The 25,266-nt window shown below is 60.1% G+C and overlaps 3 protein-coding genes and 1 long non-coding RNA gene across 11 annotated transcripts; 3 read left to right on the top strand and 1 right to left on the bottom strand.

Annotated features, from left to right (window-relative positions):
* The first annotated feature begins 41 nt into the window (after positions 1–41).
* On the top strand, positions 42–9,706 carry AKT1S1 (AKT1 substrate 1). 4 transcript variants are annotated; one of them, XM_027080293.1, is made up of 6 exons: positions 42–212; positions 4,092–4,477; positions 5,578–5,655; positions 5,753–5,922; positions 7,336–9,330; positions 9,586–9,706. In XM_027080293.1, the coding sequence occupies exons 2-5, from the start codon at positions 4,099–4,101 to the stop codon at positions 7,477–7,479; spliced, it is 771 nt and encodes a 256-aa protein (XP_026936094.1). In that variant the 5' UTR covers positions 42–212; positions 4,092–4,098; the 3' UTR covers positions 7,480–9,330; positions 9,586–9,706. The 4 variants fall into 4 exon arrangements, with proteins under 4 accessions (XP_026936094.1, XP_026936092.1, XP_026936093.1 ...); XM_027080291.1 differs by having other exon boundaries at positions 42–854; XM_027080292.1 differs by having other exon boundaries at positions 42–1,784.
* PNKP (polynucleotide kinase 3'-phosphatase) lies at positions 8,995–15,090 on the top strand. The gene is made up of 17 exons (XM_027080282.1): positions 8,995–9,330; positions 9,586–9,749; positions 10,389–10,435; positions 10,774–11,079; positions 11,497–11,576; positions 11,656–11,713; positions 11,806–11,913; positions 12,322–12,393; positions 13,413–13,461; positions 13,578–13,648; positions 13,732–13,824; positions 13,912–14,008; positions 14,085–14,146; positions 14,401–14,510; positions 14,590–14,677; positions 14,775–14,836; positions 14,918–15,090. The coding sequence occupies exons 1-17, from the start codon at positions 9,020–9,022 to the stop codon at positions 15,033–15,035; spliced, it is 1,896 nt and encodes a 631-aa protein (XP_026936083.1). The 5' UTR covers positions 8,995–9,019; the 3' UTR covers positions 15,036–15,090.
* A 718-nt stretch (positions 15,091–15,808) lies between these two features.
* Positions 15,809–24,991, bottom strand: PTOV1 (PTOV1 extended AT-hook containing adaptor protein). Of its 5 annotated transcripts, XM_027080284.1 has the most exons (14): positions 24,664–24,983; positions 21,620–21,757; positions 21,401–21,483; positions 21,275–21,332; positions 21,086–21,193; positions 19,408–19,563; positions 18,795–18,881; positions 18,637–18,710; positions 18,502–18,559; positions 18,234–18,338; positions 17,676–17,827; positions 16,492–16,689; positions 16,336–16,406; positions 15,809–16,053 (listed from the first exon to the last, which is right to left on the bottom strand). In XM_027080284.1, exons 1-14 carry the CDS (start codon positions 24,832–24,834, stop codon positions 15,824–15,826), a joined length of 1,689 nt encoding a protein of 562 aa, XP_026936085.1. In that variant the 5' UTR covers positions 24,835–24,983; the 3' UTR covers positions 15,809–15,823. The 5 variants fall into 5 exon arrangements, with proteins under 5 accessions (XP_026936085.1, XP_026936084.1, XP_026936086.1 ...); XM_027080283.1 differs by having other exon boundaries at positions 18,637–18,881; positions 24,664–24,991; XM_027080287.1 differs by lacking the exon at positions 17,676–17,827 and having other exon boundaries at positions 15,927–16,053; positions 24,664–24,966.
* Positions 18,785–20,021, top strand: LOC113606205 (uncharacterized). Its single transcript, XR_003427467.1, has 2 exons — positions 18,785–18,896; positions 19,466–20,021. It is a non-coding gene; the product is annotated as an uncharacterized LOC113606205 (long non-coding RNA).
* Positions 24,992–25,266: the final 275 nt, after the last annotated feature.

The raw sequence follows: 25,266 nt of genomic DNA, 5'->3' as shown, positions 1-25,266 counted from the left end.
GTCCAAGAGCTCCACCCCCTCGCTCAAACTGGCTTGGAAAGGCCTACTCCTTTCTCCATATTGTGTACTGGCATCGAAGCCAAAGAGATGCCATTTTGCTCGAGGGCACGGGCAAGGCCGGTCAGCTGCGGCCATGTTAATGCGGGGCAGTCCCATCTCTCTGCGGGGCGCGAAAGCAAGGTCCTAGAAGAGAGAAACGGTTAAAGAAAAAGGTGAGAGGAGCTGTACATCACACGAGGCCCCGAAGGACTCGGGTTAACGGGATGAAGCCGTCAATATCCCCGGGGACGAAGCGGTCCCAGACGAATTCCTGAGTCACCGTCGAGAGAAAGCGTTCTGAGCCGCCATATTGAAGCTGGGCAAACCGAAGCAAGAAAGGATGCCATGTTGGATCTTTGCCAGCCTTGGTGCTGAGGGGGCTAGGTTGGAGAGAGAGCCCATATATACATTATGGGCAAATGATGCCAGGCTGGTTGCCATGTCATTAACGGGCCCTGCTTTCCACCAGTTCTGTGGAAGAGGTTATTATGGGGGAGGGACGTTAGGTCGCTTGCATTAGTATACTGTGGTCCTGAGTGTGCGTGTGCATTTTCCCCATATTTCTTGGGGAAATGTTTCCGAGCAAGCTGAAGCTTTTTTTTCACCATCTTTCTTATGGGCACCCTGCCGTCGCCATTGCTCCACTGTGATCCGGCGAAGCCCCCGTGGCCGCCATGTTGGTCTCGGGCAGCCGAGATAAGGGAGGCGGAGTGTGCAGAGTGGAGGCGGGCCAACCATGCGGAAGTGACGCAAGGCACCGCCATGTCTTTTGAGGGCGGCGACGGTGCCGGGCCGGCCATGCTGGCTACGGGCACGTGAGTGGAGGCGGCGTTGTGAACCGCGGTGTGGGGAGAATTTGGCCGTCCGGAGGAGAGGGGTGCTGGGAGGGCGAGCCGCTCGCGGGAGGAGTATAGCCAGCGTAGGTCAGAGGGCAGAAATCGCCCAGTGACCCTACGCTGAGCGCTGGAAAGGTGTCGCCCGCGGGAACCGTCGTGTCTGACCCGAGGCAACGCTTAGACAGCCTTATCCTCCGGTCTCTAGACCCACTAGGATCTTTACTTTGGCCGTGGACCATGTCCACAGGGTCGGGGGGTTACTCGGTGGGGCTTCGGGGCGCCCCTCACCCGTCCAAAGGCGGGACTTCCGGTCCTGGCCCCCACCTGGGCGGGCTTTCCTGTTTTCTTCCTAGAGAAGTAGGTCTTTCCCTGGACCCCCTGGCGAAATGGGGATTCTGAGCGGTAGAGAAAGACCCCGGACATTCACCTGCCCCCGGCCACTGGGTGCATCCTCGAGTTCCTCCCACCTTGGGGCGGGGGAGGGGTTTACTTCCAGTTTGACAGGTGGTGGGAGGGGACTTCGCTAGCATCCCTCATTCCTTAGGGGGCTTTTCCTCTTTCCTCATCTCTTCCTGGAGTCACTTTCCTCACTTCATCTCCTCACCTCATCCTAAAAGGTCAATCACCTTACCTGTCCCTTCCTCCTCCTGTGGAGGACAGGTCTTACCTCCCTCTCTCCCTAATCTTAAACACTTCCATTTGGGGGGAGGGAGGATCTTCCATCTCTAAGCTCCTTGGAAGATACAGAACTTCCTCCGGAAGCTGAAGGAGTGGGAGACTCTCCTGTGGGGTACTTGGCTTGGCTACTCTCCTGTTGGTCCTGGCAACTCTCCTGTTGGGTAACCGACGCCAGAGAGCTCCCAAGCCTTGGCAGAGAGAGCTGCGTGAGTCACCCTTCTCCTCTTTGAGGTGTGTGGGACCCTCATGACCCACTCACCCCCACTTCACTCTTTTCAGCTATTCTAAGCTATAGGAGTTTGATCTACTCTTAGAGATGTTGTCTAAGAAAGGAGTTGAATCTTTGTCCCAAGGGAGTGAGAGCCCCCTGGCCTAGCACTACAAGGCTTTGTGACATTGGACCAGTCATTTCCCTGCCCTGAGCCTCAGTTTCCTCCATCAGATGGGGCTGACCCAAGGAGTGGCTGTGAGACCCTGTGCAGCTCCCAATTCTGTTGGCTTTTGGAGTCAGGCAGACAGCAGTCTCACCCACTTCTGCCCTTTCTAGCTGTGTGCCTTCTGGTCAGTGCCTTAAGCTCTCTGAGCCTCATTTTTCCCATCTGGACTAGGAGATCATAAATCTTTCCCCATAAGGTAGGCAGGATGGCATTTGGGATTAAGAGCAGGTTGCCAGATCCAGGTCCCAGCTGTCCATCTCTCTAGCTAAATGACCCCGGGCAAGATACTGAATCTCCCCAGGCCTCCATTTGCAACTGTAAAGTGGGGTGATCATAGCTCCTCCCTCACAGGGGTGGTGGGAGGGTGGAATGAGATTGTTGATGACACCCTCGGGTCCCTGCCTAGCCTGTGGGAGGTGTGGTATAAACCTGCTTCAGGGTCTGTCAGGACTGGTACTGGTTGTGCCTCACTGCAAGGGCTTTGTACTCGGTGAGCTTCAACTGTCTCATATGTAAGGTAACAGCTCCCACCTTTGTGGGTCAGGTAGGAGGGGAGATGACAGGTGCAGAGCCCCTGCACAGAGTAGGTGCTTAGGAAACACTGGCTTCTATGATCTTGAGTCACAAAGGGCCTGCGAATCGAAATCAAACTTCTGTGACCCTAGAGGGCTAGATCACAGCCCTGCTTGAATCCCTGCAGTGATGGGGAGCTTGCTGCCTCTCTGCGGAGGCTCCTCAGCGGCCCAGCAGGCCCAGCTCAACCACTGGTTTACAGGGAGAAGACAGGCACAGAGAAGGCCATTCAGTGGTGCAAGGTCACACAGCCGTCAGGGCAGGAAGCCAGGCCCCTTGTCCCTTGTTCCTCTCACCTTGTAAGGAGATGGATCCAAGCAGACTGTCTGCTTAGGGCTGACCTGTCCTGGGGCCACAGATCACTGACCTTGGGTTGCTCATATTCTGATGGAGGAGGCAGCCAGAGGTACAGCTGTCACAAGCTCGTGTGACATGAGCTATAGTGGAGGTAGCCCAGGGCATTGTGGGTCTAGGGAAGGCATCTGATCCCTACTGCGGGTCAGGGAAGACTTCCAGAGGACCTGCCGGAACAGTCTTGTAGGAAGTGCGAGAGCTTTGTGGGCAGAGGACAGCTGGCACCCCATTTTCTGCTCGACCCCCGCTCTCTGAGACCTACCATGTGCTGGGCAAGGCTGGTGTCTCAGAGATGAATCTGACGCCCACACTGGCTGGGGAAATGGATGTGGATCCAGGCAGTGCTCCCCAGAGGGATATGTGCTAGAACGGGGGTCACTCAGACATTGTGGGAGCTCACAGGTGGGGAGGGGCCAACCTGAGCTCTGGGTGAGTGCAGGAGTGACAAGTACATGGAGGACAAGTGGTCCCGGTAGAGGGGGTCCACCTTGACTGAAGGAGCGTGTAAGGATATGAGGCCGGGGGCAGGCCCTCCAGCGCCGGGCTAAGGGGCTGTGACCTTGTCCTGGGGATGCGGGGGAGGAGCAGAGGCAGCTGCAGGGGTAGAAGGACCCCCTGGGGGGCTGTGTGCCAGCTGGACTGGAGGCTGGGGCAATGGTCCAGGGCAGCACCGTCCATCAGAAATATGATCTGAGCCACCTGTATAATTTCAAATCTTGTATGAGCCACATTAAAAAAGTGGAAAGAAAACAGATGACATTCACTTTCATCCTATATTTTATTTAGTCAGCATAAATAAATGTGATCATTTCAACATTTAATCAACTTCAGATTGCTCATGAGATAGCTTACATCCTACCTTTTTGTGCTAAGTCTTGCAAACCCCGTGTGGATTTCACACTCATGGCACCTCTCACTTTGGATCAGTTACAGCTCAAGTGCTCCCTAGTCACGTGTAGCTGATGGCTTCCATGTTGGACAGGGCAGGGCCAAGAGGAGAGAGCTGGGCTGCGGGGATGAGGGATGGGGCTGGGGGGAAGATGCGGAGTTCAGCTGGGATCAGGTGGAGAGGAGAGGTGGGGGTGGAGACCAGGGACTGGTGGACACACGGGGCTGGGTGTGGACGGCGAAGTCAGCGAAGCCTCAGCCCACTGTGTCGTGCTCTGCCCCGCAGGGCGCGGATGGCGTCGGGGCGCCCCGAGGAGCTGTGGGAGGCCGTGGTGGGGGCTGCTGAGCGCTTCCGGGCCCGGACGGGCACGGAGCTGGTGCTGCTGACGGCTGCGCCCCCCCCGCCCCCCCGTCCGGGCCCCTGCGCCTATGCAGCCCACGGTCGAGGGGCCCTGGCCGAGGCTGCCCGCCGCTGCCTCCACGACATCGCCCTGGCCCACCGGGCAGCCGCCACCGCCCGGCCCCCCATGCCCCCACCAGCACCGCAGCCGCCTAGCCCTGCACGGAGCCCACCTCGGCCTACCCTGAACAGGGAGGAAGATGAGGAGGATGAGGACGAGCCAACGGAGACAGAGACCTCTGGGGAGCGGCTGGGTGTCAGCGATAATGGAGGTGAGAAGGACAGGGGCAGGGGCCGGGGGGGGGTCCTGGTAAGTTGCCTCCTCAGTGGGTTTTTCTGGAGGGGTACAGCTGGCCTGTCTCTGAGCCCTAATGTTCATGTAAGCTGCAGGCTTGCCTGTGACTCACTCTGTGACCTTGAGCAAGTCATTTCTCTTCTCTGAGCTTCAGTTTCCTTCCATCGTGTCTGAGAGCCAGCTCTGTGCTGGGAGACGCTGGGCACAGAGAAAGCCAACTTGGGGTCTTTTCTCTAGGGACTCTGGGTCTGGCCAAGGAATTGGAGTCCTGACATGAAGCAGTGCCCTGTGGAGGCCATGGCGGGGGAGGGAGCCTCCTGAGCCAGGAGCATGAGTAGAACAGAATTGTTTCCAAATCTGGGGTGCCTAATGCCTGTGAGAGCAAAGACAGGAGTTAAAGAGGAGTCAGGGGTACAAGCAACAGCTGAAGAAGCAACTGGCTGCATTGGGGGAAACGTGGAGGTTGGATGCTTCCCAGAGACTGCGCTGTAACATTAGGGCTTTGAAGAGTGAGTAGGAGTTCTCCGGCAGTGGGTGGGTGGGGGACTCAATAAGTAGTTACTCATTTGTTACTGTTACTACCAACGGCTGACTTCCTCACTGTTGCTGGAGAAACCCTCATAGGATTAAGGGCACAGACTCGAGCCAGGTGGCCTGGGTTCAAATCCTGGTGACACCACTTACTAGATTTGGGACTAAGCGCAAGTGAGTTAATCTCTCTGTGCCTCCAGGTCCCCGTTTGTCAAACAGGGATCATAATCATCTCATATTTCTCTCAGCCTGTATTTTGAGTCGGTTCATCCCAAACAGATCTTACAGATTTCATGTTCATCCAGCCAGTTGCTTTCACCTGGGGATGTACCAGATAGAGAGAAACTGGATTTATTTCTGCCGAAGGCCAGTCAGATAACCAGGGGAAAGGTGTTCGTGGCAGAGGGAATAATTATTCCAGAAGCCCCGAGGCTTGCAAGGGCCTGGCCAGTGTGGGGAACGGAGAGGCGGTGGCAGTGGCCGGAGTCTCGAGCGCATGGAGTCCAGCGGGACTCAACTGGTCCGGGCCTCTAATGCCATCCACAGGACTCTTTGTGATGGATGAGGATACCACGCTCCAGGACCTGCCCCCCTTCTGCGAGTCAGACCCTGAGAGCACGGACGGTGAGTGTCACAGGCTGTCCCCATCCCTGGAGAGGGGGGTGGGGAGCTGGGAGGAAGGCAGCTGAAGACAGAGGCTGAAGTCCACCTTCTCTCCCAGATGGCAGCCTGAGCGAGGAGACCCCCGCTGGGCCCCCAGCCTACTCAGTGCCCCCAGCCTCAGCCCTGCCCACACAGCAGTACGCCAAGTCCCTGCCCGTGTCCGTGCCCGTCTGGGCCTTCAAGGAGAAGAGGACAGAAGCTCGGTCATCTGATGAGGAGAACGGGCCGGTGAGGGGCAAATGGGAGGTGGGGAGGAGGGTGTCAGGAAGGGCTCAGAGCTCTCTCCTCCAGGAAGCCCTCGGACGTGGATGCCACGTTTCTCAGGATTGATCCTCCCCTCCTACTCATAAGGCTGGCTCTTGGGCTAGAGCGCTGCAGTTTTAACCATCACAGCCTTGTAATGTGCCCCAGTGCCTTGTAGAGAAAGCAGCCTCTAATTTCCAGGAACAGTACCGTTTATAGAATACGTGGTCTGCGCAGGGCACAAGTATTTTAGTATCCCCTCCAGATTGGGAAACTGAGGCTCAGAGGGGTCAGATCACCTTCCACCCTCACCCCACATATTGCTGGCCCCTCCTGGAATTTGTGCCACCTCCCTTGTCCTCTGTTCCTCCCTCCCACACTGTCCTACACATGGAGTTCCTGGGCTGGCCTGGGTGGGTCCTTATCTCCCATCACTAAAGCTCCCTGAAGCAGAGGGGAAACTGAGGCACTGAGAATACACATGACTTCCTGAGACTCAGCCCGTAAGGGGCAGCGCTGGGATTGGAACCTAGCTTACTTCTGGAAAAGAGCTATGGACTTGCAGGGAGGAGGCCTTGCATCCCATGGTTCCCCCTCCCTATGACACCTCACAGTGTCCTCATTTATAGACTAGCAGGGTCCATCAGCTGCTGCTGTCCTTGTTTATCACTGGTGGAAACACAGTTAATTAACTGAACCTTTGAGGCCTGAGTGCTGGGTCCTGGGCTGGCCTCTGAGAGGGCCCGGGTCCAGCTTCTGTTCGTGGACTCTCCCGTTCCGCTGGGCGTTAGGCCCAGCTCAGGGTGACAGGGGCCTTAAGGGAGGTAGTGCTAGGGCTGGGGCTGCAGGCAGAATGACAGGACCCCTCCTCAGTGGAGACTGACAGTGAGAGGGCTCCTTTCTCTACAGCGCTGGTGACATGGTCGTTCACCCTTCTTTAGCAATCACTGTGCTGATTATCTCAGAGCCTGTTATCAGCCCCGTTTTTCCGAGGGGAGACTGAAACCTAAGGAGGTAAAATCCCTGTTGACAGCTAGTGGGTGGCAGAAGCCTGATTAGAACCTGACTGAATCCCGAACCCGGATCCTTAGACGTGAGACCCTCTGGGTGCACACAGCCGTGATGGTCAGCAGACAGGCAGCACTTCCACTATGTGGAAGGACGGCGGTGAGACAGGCCTTTGTGTGTGCACATAGGAGGCGGAGAATGGGGGGGAGGAGAGGGGCAGGAAGGCTCTTTGAGGAGGTGGTGTTTTGAGTTGGGTGGCAGAGCCCTAAATGGAGCAGGACAGGGTGAAGGGCCTTCCTGGCCGTAGGCATCGCAGGGGCAAAAGTGCTAGGAGAGGACCTGGAGCCCAGGGTGTAGGCTCTGACCCCGGCCGTATCGCCGTTCCCGCAGCCCTCCTCGCCGGACCTGGACCGTATCGCGGCGAGCATGCGCGCGCTGGTGTTGCGGGAGGCCGAGGACACTCAGGTCTTCGGGGACCTGCCGCGGCCACGGCTCAACACCAGCGACTTCCAGAAGCTGAAGCGGAAATACTGAGGTCCAGGGAGCTTCCCGGCCCGGCGTCCGCCTCACCCCCACACTACACCCCTGCCCCGCCCCCGGGGCCCGCCAATCCGAGTCAGATCCGGGACCGGCCTCCCGGGCCACCAGGATTGACCAGCCCCTGCCAACCCCCGCCGCCCTTCCAGCCCACGACCGCTCCCGCGCGGATGAGCGATGCCTGTGCAGTTTCCCGATTGGGTCTGTTTTCTCTCTGCCCAGCGACAGATTCTTTCTATTAAGGGATTGTCTCGCTCCCCGATCGGGACGTGGCTAGTTGGCCAACTTCGTCGTTTTCCGCCTAGCAACAAGGGCTTTGCTCGCACGGCATTGGCTCCATTCCTGAAAGAGCACAGTCAAGCTCCAGGATTGGGTAGTGGCCCTCGACTTCAGCACGGTGAATGGGCAGCTCCTTCACTTGATTGGCTCGAACACTGTAAAGGGCTTGACCAATCTTCCGAGAGAGCCATCACCCTTCCTGAGTTCCCCCGCCTGATTGGTTCCACTTCTGGGGGCGTGGCCAACCCTCTTCCTGTGCCCAGGATTGGCCTGTGGCCTTAAATTTACGTTCTTTACACTACTGGGGCTGGGGTCGTCTTTTGCCGAAGTCCTGACAATTGTCCCTCTGGCCCCCTCAGGGATGGCCCGATCCTGTTCCTGCGTTTGACACCCTCTCATTGGTTTCATCCCACAACAGCCTGCCAATCAAACCCGTCCTTGCATCCAGGACGTTACCAGCTCCCGCCCCTCTCCCCCCACCCCCACAGGTGCCTTAAAGGGCCCTCGTCCACCCAAGGTGGGGGGCAGGGGGCCTCACTCTCCGGCCCTGGTGTGGGGGAGAGAGTGGGGGGTCGGGATCGGGAGTTGGGAGGGGCGCTCTGAGATTAAAGAGTTTTACCTCTGACAAATGAGTCTGAGGTGTGTTGTGGGTATTCATTTAACATTTTCTGAAGCCAAATTAGCAGCGTCTCATTGCTTCTCAGTGCAACGCTGGGAATTGGACTCGTCCCCATTTTACGAACAAGAAAAGAGAGGTTCATGGGGTGGGAGGAAGGATTCCATTCCTTCCTCGTATGATCGTGGAGTCCCAATCTTCAGGGCTTTGAGTGTTGGGATCGGAATAGTTTAATGAGTCAGTCTCCTGAGCCCACATAGTGCCCAGGAAAGCCAGGAACCTCCAGCTGAGGCCGGGAGTTTTCTGACTAACGTAAGACAGCTGGAGGTTAGAGAACAAATGGCTCCTGGTCCGAAGATGTAAACGCGGAATCCCCATGTCCCATCAGACCACCACCAATGGAATGCTAACAACAGACAAAACTTAGGGCAAACTATCACTTAGACACTTTTATAAGTTATTTACATGTACTAACTCATTTAATCTTCCTAGTAACCCCACAAAGTGGAAACGATTATCCCCACACTGTAGATGAGAAAACTGCAGCATCCAGGGTAGGGTTGCTGTCGGGGCGGGGTTTCTTCGACTGACAATAATCGTAACGAGAATCTCCTCCCGCTATAACTGTCTCCGGCAAAGGGAATGAAAATTAGAGTTCAACGTGGAAAGAGGAAAAAATGTGTGAACAGGGAGTCTACCCCCCCTACTGGCCTGCGTCTCATACTGCATCAGGAGAGACGAAGGTCAGACCAGCGGAGGGACCTTAGGAGCACTGTGTCTGGGAAAGGGCGGGGCTTACGGCAGGCGGAGCCAAATGCCCCGCCCACTTTGATAGGACGAGCCATTTCCGTCCGCGGAGAAACAGAGGCAGCAGCCGGCCGAGTTGCGAGCAGAGCGCCTCCGGCAGGCCCTCCCTGGTCGGAAGCGGCGAGTGAGCCAAGCGGCGGGCAAGGGTGAGCGTGGGGCCGAAGCGAGTGCGCGAGAGTTTCTCGGCCTTTGCCGTGGGAAGTTGGAGTCCGGGGTCCCGGAGGGAAGGAGTGGGGCGTTATCGCCTGGGAAACGGCGCGAGCCCCAGGCCAACGAGTGGGTGGGATTTCCGGAGCCTTTAGCTGATGAAGGGAATTTCTGGTGTAGAGTGCGAGAGGAGGCGGGACTTCCTTTAGCAACTGAGGGCTGCCACTCAAACCTATTTACCTACTTTCCTTTAGGCCGGCTCCCAGGATGGCCAGGGTGGAGGCCCAGGGCCGCCTGTGGCTGGAGAGCCCCCCTGGGGGAGCGCCTCCCATCTTCCTGCCCTTGGGTGGGCAAGCCCTGGTGCTGGGCCGAGGACCCTTGACGCAGGTTACCGACCGGAAGTGCTCCAGAAACCAAGGTGGGCAGGGAGGAGCCTGAGCTGGAGGGGGTGTGGTCCGCTTCAGGAGCGGGAACACAGTCAATGGGAAAGGTAGTCCAGGAATTGCGTGGTGCAACCAGTCCTGAAGTTGGTAGGTGGCATGTGGGGAGCACAGGAAGAAAAAGGTTGTGCCTGACCTGGAACTAGCCAGACACCTTGAGCGGGAGCGGATGGAGTCAATCCCGAGACACTTTGTCACTGGGCAGAGGATACTCACAGGCCACCGGGAAGGCTTGAATCAGGCCACGACCCTTGTCAAGGAGAGAGCCGATCCTACGGAGAAAAGTGCATATTGCTAAGCAGAGATGGGTGGTAGAGGGCCAAGCCCAGAACCTGCATCTTGCCAAGGTCTGCGTTGTCAAGGAGAAGCCAATTCTATACGGAAAAATACCTGCCCTGCCCCTAGGCGAGGACCAGTGACACAGGCAGTCGTTAAGGCCTTTATCTGGGTACTGCATGTCAAGGAGTGAGCCAATTCTACTTAGAAATAAACTGATTCCTCCTGCCGGATGGGTGCTGTAGCCCCATACTGTGATTTGAAGCTGACCATGCTCCCCAGTAAGGAGGGAAGCAGTCACACAAGGATTCAAATCCTGACTCCACCCCCTCAATCCTCAGTGGAGCTGGTCGCTGACCCTGAGACTCGGACGGTGGCAGTGAAACAGGTACCAGTTCGTTAGCAAGGGGCCTGGGGGTGGAGTGGGGGTGGGGGGTGTGGAGAATCGCTACCCAGCGGGGAACAGGCCCAACTGGGAAAATCTGATTCTCGGAGGGGAACAGGTGTGCCTGTTTTAGTGGGGTAAACATCCATACCCATTTAAATTGGGTAAGACTGGATGCTTATAACCTTCCCAGAGCCCTGATTGGTGGTACAGGGTGAGGAGGCGGGACTTAGGGGTCTGATTGGCTGGTGGAGAAAGACGAGTCTTTTTCCGGGTTATTTGATTGGAGGAGGTTGCCGCTGGGGGTGGAGCCAGTTCCAGTCCTCCCTCTCTCTCTACAGCTGGGAGTTAACCCCTCAACTGCCGGGACTCAGGAGCTGAGAACAGGGTTGGAGGGTTCTCTGGGGGTGGGGGACACGCTGTATTTGGTCAATGGCCTCCACCCGCTGACCCTGCGCTGGGAAGAGGCTCACACGCCAGAATCCCAGCCAGACACTCCACCAGGCACCCCTCCTGTGGCCCCGGAGGAGGAGGAGGAGGAGGAGGATGAACAGCAGAAAAAGCGGATAAGGAAGTCATCCCCTGGCTGGGAGAGCTTCCAGAAGCTGCTAGTGTTCACGGCACCTGGTGTGAAGCCCCGGGGCAAGGTGAGGCCCAAGCTGAGCGCTGAGGGAGCACAGCCCCTTATATGCAGTTAACACCCAAACAAAACTTAGCTCCTGTTTGGATTTTCATGGCTCTTAGCCGTCCGAGGTGAAAAAGGCCAGGGGAAGAGGCTGGGTCGGATATGAAACCCATTTTAAAGATTGGAATACTGAGGGGCTCCGGAGGAATAGGAGATAGTAGAGTGAAGATTTCACTCTCTGAACTCAGCGTCCGAGATACATCTTTGCTGTGCCTTGTCCTTACATAAGATGTGTAGGCCCGCTGTGACTCAGTTTCTCCATCTGTAAGGGGTGGGTGGTAATAGTCCCCAGCTTGCAGGGTTGATGTGAACCAGCCTGTGAGTGAGGGGGATCAGAGGTGTAACAGTGCCGTTCTTCCTCTTTTCTGGGTAACGCCAGGTGGCCGGTTTTGATCTGGATGGGACCCTCATCACCACACGTTCTGGGAAGGTCTTTCCCACTGGCCCCAGTGACTGGAGGTGATAAGAGACAGGAGGAGGGGGTGGGTGAGGTGCACTCCGGGCCCCACGTCACGTTGCTCTTCCACGCCCGCCCTAGGATCTTGTACCGAGAGATTCCACAGAAGCTCCGGGAACTGGCTGCCGAGGGTTACAAGGTGTGTGTGCGCGTGCGCGCGTGGTGGCGGGTTCACAGGGCAGGTCCGGGCCTGATGAGGAGGGCGCCGGCTGACACCTGTCCGCTTCCCAGCTGGTGATCTTCACCAACCAGATGGGCATTGGACGCGGGAAGCTGCCAGCGGAGTTGTTCAAGGCCAAGGTGGAGGCTGTGGTGGAGAAGCTGGGGGTCCCCTTTCAGGTATGGCTGTAAGGGAGGCTGAAGGGCTATGTGGAGGGACAGAGACTCTGAGATGGCGGCGGTGGGGGGGAACCTGGTAGGTGAGGGGGGCAGGCACAGGGACCCAGAGAGAAGGGAACAGAGACAGTGAGATGGGACAGAGGAGGGAACAGAGACCCAGGGAGAAGGTATGACATGGTGAGCCAGTTGTAGAGGTGGGGGGAACAGAGACCCTGGGTGAGTGGGGTGTGGGCCCCAGGTGGGGTTATGCTGACAAACTCATTGTAAGTGGCAAGTTCCAGGGCACCGGGCGCCCTCCTTGGATTGGTGAGGTTCTGGGTAGCATCCTTGGGACCCATGTGCCCTTGAAGGACTCTGGGTGCTGGAGGAGGAGCCAAGGATGGTGTCTAACCTCTGCCCCACCCACAGGTCTTGGTGGCCACACACGCAGGCTTGTACCGGAAGCCGGTGATCGGCATGTGGGACCACCTGCAGGGGCAGGTGAGCTTCGGACTCCCAGTGGCTCTCCTCCCTCTGCGGCCCCTTGCTCTCTGCCCTGCCTCCCCACTCTGGGTCTCTGGTGCATGACCTTCCTCTCATCCCCTACCCTAGCCTGGCCTTCTCAGTTCCTTTGCTGTCGTGTCCTAGTGTTGATATGTGAGGCCGGTGCTCACAAACTGTGAAAAACAGTGGTGGAGAGAGAAGTCGCTCATGGATCCATTCATTCGTTTGGGTGTGCGTTTGTTCTGAAGTTCAGCAGCTTCTTGAGCTGAAAATATTAGTGAACAAGACAAACCTGCCTGCTGCCAGATCAGGGAAGGTGCATTGACAGATATGTGGAATAGCAGAGTACGGATAAGGCAGGGTGTTGCTTTATCTACGGAGCTCAGCGAAATCCTCTCTGAGGTGCCCTTGAGTAAAGATACAAAGCTGCTGAGGGAGGGAGCCATGTGTGTATCTGAGGGAAGAGTGGTCCAGGTAGGAGTAACGCCAAGTGCAAGGGTCCTGAGGTGGGACCGAGCCTGGTGTGCTCATGGGCAGTGAGGAGGCCCGTGTGGCTGTACCTGAGCGGGTGAGGGGGAAAGTGAGGGGTATGAGGTCAGAGAGCAGGGGTCAGGCTCTCAGGCTTCGTGGGCCACAGTGAGGTGGCCACCGGGAGGATTGGGAGGAGAGCGTCCGGAGCCGCGCTAAGTGGGAACTTGCGCCCTTGGCGGCCGTTTGGGGAACAGACGGGCGAAAGTGGAAGCCGGGAGACCCGGAAGGAGTGACCGAATATTCTAGAGACATGCTGGTGGCCAGGATCGAGTTGGTGGTGCCAGCAAAGGGGGTGAGAAGTGGCCGGAGGGCGCGGCCGACAGGATTCACTGATGGATTGGGTGTGGAGCATAAGAGATTAGAGATAGGCCTCCTGGGGGACACAGACCAAGCTGAGCATCCGGCAGGACCCGTTAGTGCCCTGGGGGGACAGATGTGTGAACAGGTTCTTTACTGCCAGTTGTCTATCACCTGTCCCTCCCCAGGCCAACGAGGGCGTGCCCATCTCCATCGGGGACAGCGTCTTTGTGGGAGGTAAGGGCCTGGGGGTGGGGAAATGTGTGGGTCCGCAGGGCTGATGCAGGTAGGCTGGGGACCCCTGTCCCCAAGGTTCCTGGTGGAGACAGGTTTGTATCCTCCATGTGTTCCAGATGCAGCTGGACGCCCAGCCAACTGGGCCCCTGGGCGCAAGAAGAAAGACTTCTCTTGCGCTGACCGCCTGGTGAGGCTCGCTCTACCCTGTCCCTGCCCACCCCACCCCCCAGCCCAGCCACTACCCAGTCTGATGTGTGCCCTTGCCCCCAGTTTGCCCTCAACCTGGGCCTGCCTTTCGCCACGCCAGAGGAGTTCTTTCTGAAATGGCCCATGGCCCGCTTCGAGCTCCCAGCCTTTGACCCGGTGAGGCCCGCGGGGTGGGCTGGGGGCAGAGTGGGGGACATGCAGGGATGGGGAGGGCGTCTCGCTCATCATGTCTGCCCCTCCCAGAGGACCGTCTCCTGCTCTGGGCCTCTCTGCCTCCCCGAGTCCAGCTCCCTCTTAAGCTCAGACCCCGAGGTGGTTGTCGCCGTGGGATTTCCTGGGGGTGAGACTCCTGCCCCTCAAAAGCCCCAGCTCTGCTCCGACTTCTCAGGCCCCCACTAATGCTGTGCCCTTCACAGCTGGGAAGTCCACCTTCCTCCAGGAGCATCTCGTGTCGGCCGGATACGTCCACGTGAACAGGGTAGGACATCCGCAGCCCCTCCGCCCCCACCCCCGAGAGCTGTCCTCTAGGTCTCTGCTCCCCCCGCATCTGTCCTTCTCTTTCCGGCTCTGCCCCCTGCCCCCAGGTCCTCTCTCCAGGTCCCTGCCCCCCTCTCCCTGCCTTTCCCCGCTACCCTGGATCCCTAACCCCTCTGTCTCTGGGTCTCCCTCTCTGGTTCTCTGTCCCCCTGGGTCTCCTGGCCCCCATCCGTGACCTCTTTCTGGGTCCCCCAGGACACTCTGGGCTCATGGCAGCGCTGCGTGACCACGTGCGAGGCGGCCCTGAAGCAAAGGAAACGGGTCGTGATTGACAACACGAACCCGGACATCCAGAGCCGAGCCAGGTACCGGGGTCCCAGGGGCGGCCTCTGTAGGGTGGGCCCCGGGCCCTTTGCCAGCCCCCCACTTCCCCGGCCCCCACAGGTACATCAAGTGTGCCCGAGACGCAGGCGTCCCCTGCCGCTGCTTCCTCTTCAGCACCACCCTGGAGCAGGCACGCCACAACAACCGGGTGAGCCGGCCTCCGCCTCCCCAGCCCCCCACAACATCCCGCCCGCCCCCCCACCCCCTCGCCCCAGCCTGGCCAGCCTGACCTCCGCCCCCCGCAGTTCCGGGACATGACGGACTCCTCTCACATCCCCGTGACCGACATCGTCATTTACGGCTACAGGTAGGCGCCGCGGGCGGGGAGGGACGCCAGGTTGAGCCTGTACGTTGGGCCTCACCTCCACCCACCACCCTCTGCCGCCAGGAAGCAGCTCGAGGCCCCCACGCTGGCCGAAGGCTTCTCCGCCATCCTGGAGATCCCGTTCCGGATCCACGTGGCGCCGCAGCTCGAGCGGCTGTACCGCCAGTTCTCAGAGGGCTGAGCCAACGCCCACCCCCACCTGCTCCCCACCCCACAATAAATGCTGTTTTTCTTCATGTTTGACCAGCATTTTGCTCCCAGCCGGGCTGGGAGCACAGACCCACCGGCCTGGTCTCCCAGGAAGGCACTGCTGGCAACTTTGCCTCAAACTAAACCCTCAGCCCACCTTGGGGACAACTGCATCTCGCGGACGGGGGTTTCGGCTTCTCCAGCCTGCGGCTGCTGGCGCTCCAGATGGGCGCCAGGGCATCCTGGCTGGCAGGGCCCGAGTGGAGTTCGCTGCACGCAGCTGCCAGCTGCAGAGCAAGCCCGGAGTTTTAGCAAGACTGACCCGGGGCCAAGAGCTGGAGCTCCGATTCCGTGAGAAATGAGGTGCTCTGCATGCTGGACTTGAACCCCAGGGCTATGGCCTGGACCTGCAGCAGCGAGGGGCGCCTGAGAGCCCGGCCAGGCCTGCCGCGTGCCACCAGTGCCAGAGGACTGGAACCGGCCTGGCATTGCCTTGTGTTTGCTTCCAGCTAAGTGAGGCTTGTGGAACCCGCAGGACAAGGAGGGCAGCCTGGCAACGCCGGGAGTCGGGGGATGGACCCCAGGAGCAGCCGGCCAGCTGTGGAAAGACTCTGGAAGACACGGCCCAGCAAGCACCTTGCAGACCTGGCAGCTCCGTGAACTGCAGCTTCCCCTCCTGGCTCAGGTGACAGATCTCAGAGGTGACCCCTCTCCTGCGAATGGTAGAAATGCACACTCCCAGGCCTCAGCCGTGTCAACACTCGGGGGTGGGCCCAGCCATCAGCCCCCGGGGACGGCACTCGGGTCTGAGGACAGCTGCTGTTGGGAGGGGCCTGGCCTCTCCCGAGCCAGGGTGCCTGGACAGAGCACAGTGGCCAAAGGGCTTTTAAAAGGTTTTATTGGGGAAACGTACAAGGGTGGGGACTGTCCTTGGAGATATCTCAGGACGCTGTCCTCCATCTCACTGGGCAGTTGCAGTCCCCACAGGCCTCTGCTCAGAAGCATCTGACCTGGGGGCAGGGGGCATAGTGGGAGGGACTGGACAGGTGAGGCTCCAGGGCCCCGGGCACAAGAAGAGCCTCTCCCTGCCCTCCCTGCCCCTGACTGGAAACTCCTGCTCCTGTCGCCGCCTGGTGGGGAGCGGGGCTGGAGTTTCCCAGGAGGCCTGGGACCATGGGGGATGTGCGTGCCTCTCTCTCTGCTCTGGTCTTCTCAAGGCTAGGGTCACACTACTTCCCGAACCCCAGGCAGTTCCCAGGGTCCATCCTGTCCTTGGCCCAGCTTCCACTCACCAGTCTCGGCGGGGCCTCGTCTGTGGCTCCTGGAGAGGCCCAGCCCGGCGGGGTGGCCCCTACCCACCCATCTGTGCGAGAGGAAGCCAGGGAGGAGTCAGCGCGGGGTGGGGTGGGGGGGAGGGGACCGAGGCCCCGGCAGCGGCGCTCGCTCACCCCACGCTGCTGCTGCTCCTGCTCCAGGTTCCGCTGCAGGACCTGCTGCTGATTGGCGATGACGCGCCGGATGCCGTTGACGAAGTTGCTCTGGTCGTGGGGGATGAGGCCGATGAAGATCTTCTTCTCAGAGGAGTACAGGAGCATGAGCACGCGGATCTCGCACGAGGCCTTGTAGGAAAAGTGCACGCAGCCGGCCTGGCGGTGTGGAGCACAGTGTCACGGGCGGGCCCTCAGCGCAGACGCTCCTCCCCATTGAGACACGGGCGCAAATCGCACGGGTCAGCGCCCTGGCAGACGGGCACCACGGAGCACGCTGGGCCTTCCCAGCCGCCGTCCTCAGCCCTGTCAACACTCCCACAGGACACCAGAGGTGCCTGCGCAAGGACCAGTGAGTGGGCTCTACAGCTGAGCCCAGGAGGCTGCCCGACGAGCTCCAGCGAGACTGTGGCCCCCACGCCGGCCAGCCAGTACCCAGGGTGCCCACGGGACCAGCCACGGCCGTGACCGCGACCACGCAGGAAGGCCGCGGCGGGGGAGAAACACCAGGGGCCAATCTGGCCCCAGGAGGCCGGGCACCAGGGCTCCGTCCACTCTGCGACCCCCGGGCCAGCTGAGGGCGGGGAAGCTGGGCGGCGCTGATCCACTGCGATGCCGCCGTCACCGTGGCTTGGGACATGGCTCAGCGTCACAGCGACCGCAGTGCCGACAGGCACCAATCGCTCCCTGACGCCTTTCACAGGATCCTCTCTCCAGGGCCCAGGGGTCACCGTCCCCATCTTACAGGTGAGCAAACCCAGGCTGAGAGCTCGGGGACTCGCGGGCCCCCAGAGCCAGAAGGGGTTATGCCTGCCCTCGGGCCTGTGTGCCACTGCAGGGGCCAGTGCTGACGGGCATCGAGGAGGAAGCCCCTCACAGCACCCCCGAGCCAACAGCCGAGGGAAGCCCGAGTGCGCTGAGGGAGCACCGGCCATGTCCTCGAGGCCTTAGTTTCCCTGAGGGAATCCTGCTTTTAAACTCTTAAATAACCAGCCCCTCAAATGCACAGTGGCACAGCCATGACGACTTCGGCTGACTTAGAAACATTACGCTAATTCGAGGACAGCTATGACCTGGTACAGCAACACCCACAAAGCGGACACAGACAGCTGCGGCTTCAGAAGCACGAGGGCCAAGCTCCTCACTTCACAGATGGAGAGACCGAGGCCCGCAGAGAGGGGAGAACTGGCCAAGGCCCACCAGCAGGTGAGCACCAGGGGCTTTCAGAGCTCGCTCCGGCTGGAGGCAGGCAGATGCCCTGCCTGGTGAGGGCCTTGGGAGCCTCAGGTTTTCCACCCTGTCCCCGGGGAAAGGAGCAAGAGGAAGGTGGCAGGTAAGAACCTGGGAGCAGAGTCGACGCGTGGGGTGATGTCAGCCTCAGCTGAGTAAACCCAGACAGAGCAGGGGGGGACAGCCCCGGGGGCCCAAACCAGACTTGGTCCAAGTTCCCGCCCAGCACTTGCCAGCACAGCCTCCGAGCCTCAGTTTCCCCATCTGTAAAATGGGGTCAGGATGGCCCAGAGCCCCAGGGGAGCCAATGTCCAGGCACAGAGCCAACACGCCTTCCCCACGGCTACCATCACACCCGGCCAATTTTGGGGAATCGTCCGCTCTTAATCTCATTTCAGTTTTTAAACACCAAGCGGCTCTGGCTCTGTCTGTCCCACCATCAGCCCGGCCCTGGGCCCCACCAGCCCACTCACAAAGCCGTTGTCCATGATCCGGCACAGGCTCTTCAGCGTCTCCAGGTCCTTGGTGAAGTGGAACTGCACCAGGCGGGAGTTCCGGAAGAGCGGCACCAGGGTGGTCTGCAGGGAGGCCCCGAGGTGGCTGGGCCAGGCGCCAGGGCCCCGCAGCCCCTCATGCCCACACGTCGGCAGGCCCCGCCCCGCCTACCGCCACTTGCTGGACAGGCAGCCTCCCCCAGGGCCCCAAGGTCGAGGCAAGCCGAGTGCCCCCTTCCCCACTCACCAGCAGCTGCTGTGGGATGAGCTGCATGTACAGCTTCCGCGGCCACTGCTCGGTCCTCCTGCAGGGATGCGGGGACGAGGGTCAGGAGGCCAGGTCTCACCGAGATGCCGCCCCCGCCCCCTGCCCGACACTCACAGGATCTCCCCTTGGTTCACGTAGATGTGCGACGGCAGCCACCTCTTAGACCGACTGTTAGGCTCAGGCCTGGGCTTTTGGGGGGTAAGAAGAGGGGAGCCGTCAGGAGTGGGAGGATGCCCTGGTCCTGAGGTCACCCAGGCCCGCCCAGGGCTCACCTCCTGCCACTCCATGACTCCACTCCATGCCAGGAACTTGTTGTTGACCATCTGGACAGGGCCCGCGACACCACCAGGTCCCACTGCCTGGGGAGGAGACAGGTGGGCTGGTGCCCCAGGAGTTCCCCAAAGAACGCTGCCCAGACCCCTCCACGCCCCCAGTCCGTCAGTCCCAAGCTTATCTACCTGCTGCCCCCAGGGCCCAGCCTGGCCCGGCCCGGCCTCTAGTCTGCCCACAGGCCCAGAGGATTCCCCAGAGCGGGCCCTGCCCCTCACAGCACACCCCATGCCCTGGGCCAAGCCCCCGCCATCAGCCTGGGGGACATGGCTCACAGGGTCTGCCTCTAAGAACTGGGCGGCTGTATAACTTGCCACACAAACTGGGACACTTTTGGGTGAAGGGGTCACTGAAGAGCTGGTAAGGTGTGAGCCAGGATTTGAGGTCACCCTCCTGCCACGAGTGTACCCTCCTGCCACGAGTGTGCCCGCCTGCCCATCCGCCTCCCTGCTCCCCATGGGCACCCCTCCTGCCGGGAACCACCCTGTCAGACCCCTCGACCCCCTCACCCTTCAAAGCCTCAGACACGTGTGGCGGCCGGGCCCAAGGGCACACCTGTTTGCGGGTGGTGATGACCTGCCGGATGGCATTGACGAAGCCGCTCTGGTCGTAGGGGATGAGGCCCATGAAGATCTTCTTCTTGGACGAGTACAGGAGCATGAGCACGCGCACCTCGCAGGGGGAGATGTGGGGGAAGAGCATGCAGCCCGCCTGTGGGTGGGGGTGGGGAGGGAACGATCATCACGGGACAGAAATCCTCAAGGTTAACACCAGGACCCTAAATGACTGGTGTGTAGCCAGAACATGTCATTCTGGGAGCCTGTGAACGTGCACCCTGGTGTCCCCCCCCCCACCGTGACTCTGGGGTCAGGACTGGGGCCCCATGTGCCAGGTGAGGGTCCTGAGAGGGCTCCACCTGCCGCCCACGTGCCCCGAGGTCATCCCTGTCCTGTGGAGTTTGCTGCTGGGCCCCGCTGACAGAGGCCACCAGGCCCGGGGGGTTAAGAGCACAAACGCAGGACCAGACTGCCTGGGAGTAACCCTGGCTCTGCTACCTCCTAGCTGTGTGACCTAAGGCAGGTCACCCCTGGACCTCAGTTTCCCCACGTGTAAAACAGCACAACAACGGCGCACAGAGTAAGCGCCACATAAACGCTCATTACACAAGATGCTACTGCCTCCTTGGTGGGACTGCGGGAGAGCCTGAGCCTCACAGACGTCCCCACCTGGGGTGTCTAGACAGTGGGGCATGCGCGTTCTCAGCCCCGGGGTCCGCTGGCTCAGGGACCCCACCCCTGGCCTTCCTGGACCCACGTACGGTCGGCCCTCCCGGAGCATAACCGGACAGGCCATGGAGGGCACGTGCTGAGGGCCACCTTCCCTGCAGCCTGCGAGCCCCAGGCTCCAAGCAAACGGTGCTGAATGAAGGGGTGACCGGGCAGGCAAGAGACCCCACACCAGTCACAACCCAGAAGAAAAGGGGATTGCCCAGGCACTGAAGGGCAGCACACAGCGCCCCCCGGAGGCAGCAGCCAGGAGCTGGAGGGTGGTCTGTCCCAAAGGGGACCAGGAAAGGGAGAGGACCCCAGAGCTGAGTCCTCCAGGCCAACGACCTACTCCCACCTCAACCCAACCCTTTCCCAGTACCTGCCGTCCCACAGCCGGAGCCCTGGGGGGTGGGGGCAGCGGCTGAAGCCTGGGCCCAGACCTGAGAGGCTTGCAGGGACCACGCCCACCATGTCCTGTGTCTGAATCCCCAATTTAACAATCTCTCCAGCTTGCACTTCCTGAGCACTCACAACGCCCTCAAGTCACCGCCTCAAGTGCTTTACTCACTCCTCCCAGTGGCCCCAGGACCGCAGATGAGGAAACTGAGTCCCAGCAGACCATCTCCACTGCTGGCTCCCTCTTTCCTCCAGGCCACCCCAAAATGCCAAGTCCCTGCCATGTGCTATGGCCCCAACAAGCTCCTGGGTCCCAGGAGGGCTGGCCCAGGCCTCTCCCTTCGCTCCCGTGCCCGGGGGTGGCTCCAGCTTGTCCGGGAGGCTGGCTGGGCTCCTCTGCTCTCCAGGGACAGGGATGCCCCCAGGAGAGGTCACCCGGACCCTGCCACCTGCCTTGGGTTGTCCCAGCAGAGCTCTGCCTCCCGCCGTACTTGGTCACCACGGTGCTTCCAAGGGGCCCTTCTCGCCCTGCCCCGCCCGTCCGCCCCCAGCACCCCCGCCCCACTCACAAAGCCGTTGCCCATGACGCGGCAGAGGCCCTTGAGAGAGTCGCAGTCTCTGTTGGTGAAGTGGAACTGCGCCAGCTGGGAGTTGCGGAACAGGGGGCCCAGGGTGGTCTGGGGGCGACAGGGAACAGCTGGGTCAGGGCCAGGCGGGTGCTCTGGGGCCAGGGCGGGCAGCAGAGGGTGGGGCCTCACCAGCAGCTGCTGCGGGATCAGCTGCATGATCAGCTTCTGTGGCCACTGGTCGGTCTCCCTGCGGGAAGAAGAGAGTCAGGGGAGCGGCCCTGCCACCCGCCCGCCCGCCCCCTGCCCACCACTCACAGGTTCTCGCCCTGGTTCACGTAGGCCTGGCAGGGGAGGGCCCGCTTCAGCTTCGCCGTGGAGTCCGAGTAGGGCCTGCGCTTCTGTGGTGGGAGCGGAGGGGTCACTGGACACAGCCCGGGTGCTCAGGCCTGCCCCCACCTGCAGGGGCAGAAGGGACCCCGGGGCCAGCCCCCAGCCCCCCGCAGACTCACAAGAGGACCTGACGTGGACGCTCACCTCCTGCCACTCGAGGACGCCGCTCCAGGCCAGCAGCTTGTTGCTGAGCCGGTGCTCACCCACGGCCAGGCCCCCGAGGGCGAGCCCGGGCGAGGAGGGCCCGATGGGACCCAGGGCCCCGAAGACCCGAGCACCTTGCTGTGGCAGAGGGGGTAGGGAAACTGAGGCTGAGGGGCCCGCTAGGGGAGCTGTCCCCCACATACCCCAGAAGGGACATCCCAACATTGAGACCCCGATCCCCAGCTGCGAAACCCCCAGGGCCATCTCCAACCCCTTTCTCCCAGGGTTGAGACCCTGAGTGGCTGACCCCCCGTGTTCTTTTCCTGCTGCCACCCCAGGACGCTTCCCCGCCCCAAGGCTACTTGTCACCTCAACACTGGCCCATGCAAGGTCCCTGAAAGCTACCAGTTGCTTCCCCTTCCAGCCTTTGCTCCAGCTATGCTCTCATCCTAGCGGGCCATGCCCCCCCCCACGTTCCTCAGGAGATGCTCCCCACTCATCCTCCCAGTGCTGATCAATTTTTGATTCCTCTATTGAGATAACTCAGAAGCAGCTCTCTGGGGGTCCAGAGCCTCCCTGAAGCTCCCCCCACGACACACAAGCCAGCCTGGGCTGTGTCTGTCTGTCTGGCACACTGGTTTGCCCCATCCCATCCAAGCTCAAAACCCTTCCAAAGCTCCCCCAGGCCCTCAAGAGAAAATCCAGGGACTCCCCTGGTGGTCCTGTGGTAAAGAATCTGCCTTCCAATGCAGGGGACGCGGGTTTGATCCCTGGTCGGCGAACTAAGATCCCACATGCTGCGGGGCAACTAAACCTGCGTGCCACAACTGCTGCGCACGCGTGCCTCAAACTACAGAGCCCATGCGCTCTGGAGCCCGTGCACAACTAGAGAAGCCCGCGTGCCGCAACAAAATACCCCGCGTGCTGTGACTAAGATCCGGTGCAGCCGTAAAAATAAATAAGTAATTTAATTAATTTTTTAAAAAAATAAAAAAAGGAGAGAGAAAATCCAGACTCTCCTCTCTGGCTCCCGCCAACCTCCCCAGCCAGTTGCCCGCCTCCCCTAGCGCAGCCCAGGCTGCAGCCACATCAGGCTGACCACGGGGAGGCGGGAAGGAACCAGAACTCTCCAGGGAGGTGGGGACACATTTACAACAGGGAGCCTGACAACACCTGGAAGGGTCTCTCAAACACAACGTCTTGAGAGCATCTGCAAAACACCAGAAGTCCCAGCAATAAAGCCAAGGAAAGCTACACAATTTACTCACAAGGCACTCTCCAGTTATCTTTTTTTTAAACCCAAAACATCTCAAAGCAAACAAGGGAAGGCTTTGAAACAGCCTGACAGCAGGAAACCGGTGAAAACCCTCCTAATAGGTGCCTCCAGGCAGCAGAAAAAAAATGGTTGTTACTTTTCATTTCATTACTAATCAGTATTTTCCAAATTTCCTATAAAGCACACAGGTGTCTTCTGCCCCAGAGTAACAACAGGCAGGAAAAACTGTATTTTGTAGGGGCTTAAAAAGCAAAATAAAAACCTGAGCAAGCACACTCTCCCCCTGGGCAGGAGACTCTGGGATTCAGGCAACCGTGAGAGATCAGGAAGAAGAGCAGAGAGCATCCTGGTGTAAGAACACGGTCGGAGCGTCCCAGACGGAGAAAGACTGTTGTAGCCCTGGGCGTGTAGGTTACCACAGCCAGAGCCCATAACGTCTGAGAAAACCAGTTAAATCACACACCTGGAGGAGACTTTGGGATCCAGGTGAACTCACTTTAGGGCCCAGTTAATGTGTGCACCAGGGACACATGTTTAAACTCTGCTTGTGTCTGGAGGCCAGTCTGACTACGTTTTAACCTGAGTGTAAAAACCAGCGATGCTTAAGCTCAGGTCTCCCCGAAAGCAGGATGCGTGTCAAGGTGGAGGACCACGTTTAAGGGCTAGACCTACGTGCAATCCTAAAGGAAATCTCACATCTGGGCAGGTGTGTGTAAAATGCCTCCCACACCTGTTCTGTTGCTCACTGCATAGGAAGCCTATTTAGTACCTGGAAGAAGAATGAAAGCTTTAAGATGTACGTTTAAGGACCCAGGAGGCGCTTCTGAACAAGCAGACATGAACGCTAAGGAACGGAGAAGGCAATGGAGTGAAGGATGATGTTTAAGTTTAGGGAGGTGTTCCGAGTCCGGGTACCTGAATATAAGATCCGAGAAAACCTGTTTAAGGCTAGTGTGGAGCTGCCACAGCTCCCCGATACGCACAATGTTGGGGCAGGATATTTAAGAAGGAAGCTTGAGCGCCAGGTTAGGGTAAAACGCGCATCTGGGCAAGCGTATCACGGCTTGGCTGTGCGTGAAACGTCGGGATATGTAGATTTACAGCTCCAGAAAAACCTTAAGAGTTTTGACAAGTATGTGCATCTTTTAGGTCTCGGGAAGCATGTGTAACTTCGCGTACCTGCAAAACTGGATGTTTATGTTTAAGATCTGGACTTACTTGGCCTACTGCCATCAGTAAGGGCATCCAACATCTGGGCGAGCGTGCAAATAAACCCTGGGCGCACACGCCACGGGCGCCGTACAGACGCGTGCGGGCCCGGGGAGAACGCCCCCGGGGGCAACACCTGGGCACGCCAGTGCGAGACGCGGGGCCCTCTCGCCGCCGTCCCCCCGGCCCCCTCCCCCATTTCCAGATTTCCTGCCCGGAAAGCGAGCAACTTTCCAATTGGAAAAACAACAACGCACGCCGGCCGTCCGCCCGCCCCCCACCCCGCGTTTAAATCGGGTCGCGGAGTCAGCAGTAATTTGAGCCCTTCCCGCCCCCGTACCCCACCCTCGCCACCCCATCCCGAATGCGAAACAAAGGGGAGAGCCCGGCGCGTACCACCCAGGGGGGTTCACAGGGAAGCCGGCCCCAGGCGGGACCACCCTTCGGGTCACCGGAGAAACCCCCGAGGGGGGAGGCCGCGGACAAAGACGCCAGTCCGGGAAAGGGGCCGGCGGGGGCGGGGCTGTGGAAAGCTCTGGAAAAAGGGCGGGGGGCTCACCATGGGAGGGGCCGAGCGAGCCCGGATCCGCGGCGGCTGCGGGCCCCGGGGGCTGGCCGGCCAGGAGCGCGAGCGGGCGGCGCGCACCGTGAGGTGCCGCAGGGGGCGGCCGCGACCCCCGAGGGGGCCCCCAGCGCCGGAGCGGTGTGGGGCACGGCGCGGACGGACCATGGCTGGTGCAGGCCGAGCGAGCTGGGGGCTCCACCGACTGAGAGGCGCGGGCGCGCGGCTTAGGGGGAGACAGGCTGGGCTGTACCAAGCGTGGGGGACGCACCGCCGGAGACGGTCGCTGTGGCCAAACCACTGCGGCGAGCAGGGGAGTGCGGCGCGTACCAATAGCGTCCGCAAGGGGGCGTGGCCGGGGTGTACCAAAATAGGGCTGGGGGAGCCCCGGGAAAAGGGTGTGTGGGGCGGGGAATACGGCAGTTGGAAGATACTATGGGTCGCTCGAGCACGGAGGAGAGGAACTGAGAGGACGTGAGAGAAACCACTTCAGGGGGGCGCGGCTGGAAACACAGACCGAAGGGTGACCGGAGGAGATGAACGTAGAGGGTGATACCAAGTGGGCTGGGGGGGGGGGGTGGCAGGGGAGACCGTGCCCCG

This window comes from Aethalodelphis obliquidens, unplaced genomic scaffold (genome assembly GCF_003676395.1).
Source record: "Aethalodelphis obliquidens isolate GAN/ISIS:26980383/991018 unplaced genomic scaffold, ASM367639v1 scaffold43, whole genome shotgun sequence".
Lineage (NCBI taxonomy): Eukaryota > Metazoa > Chordata > Mammalia > Artiodactyla > Delphinidae > Aethalodelphis > Aethalodelphis obliquidens.
The sequence above is the reverse complement of the archived record's forward strand: the minus strand, read 5'-3'. Positions and strand labels throughout refer to the sequence as shown.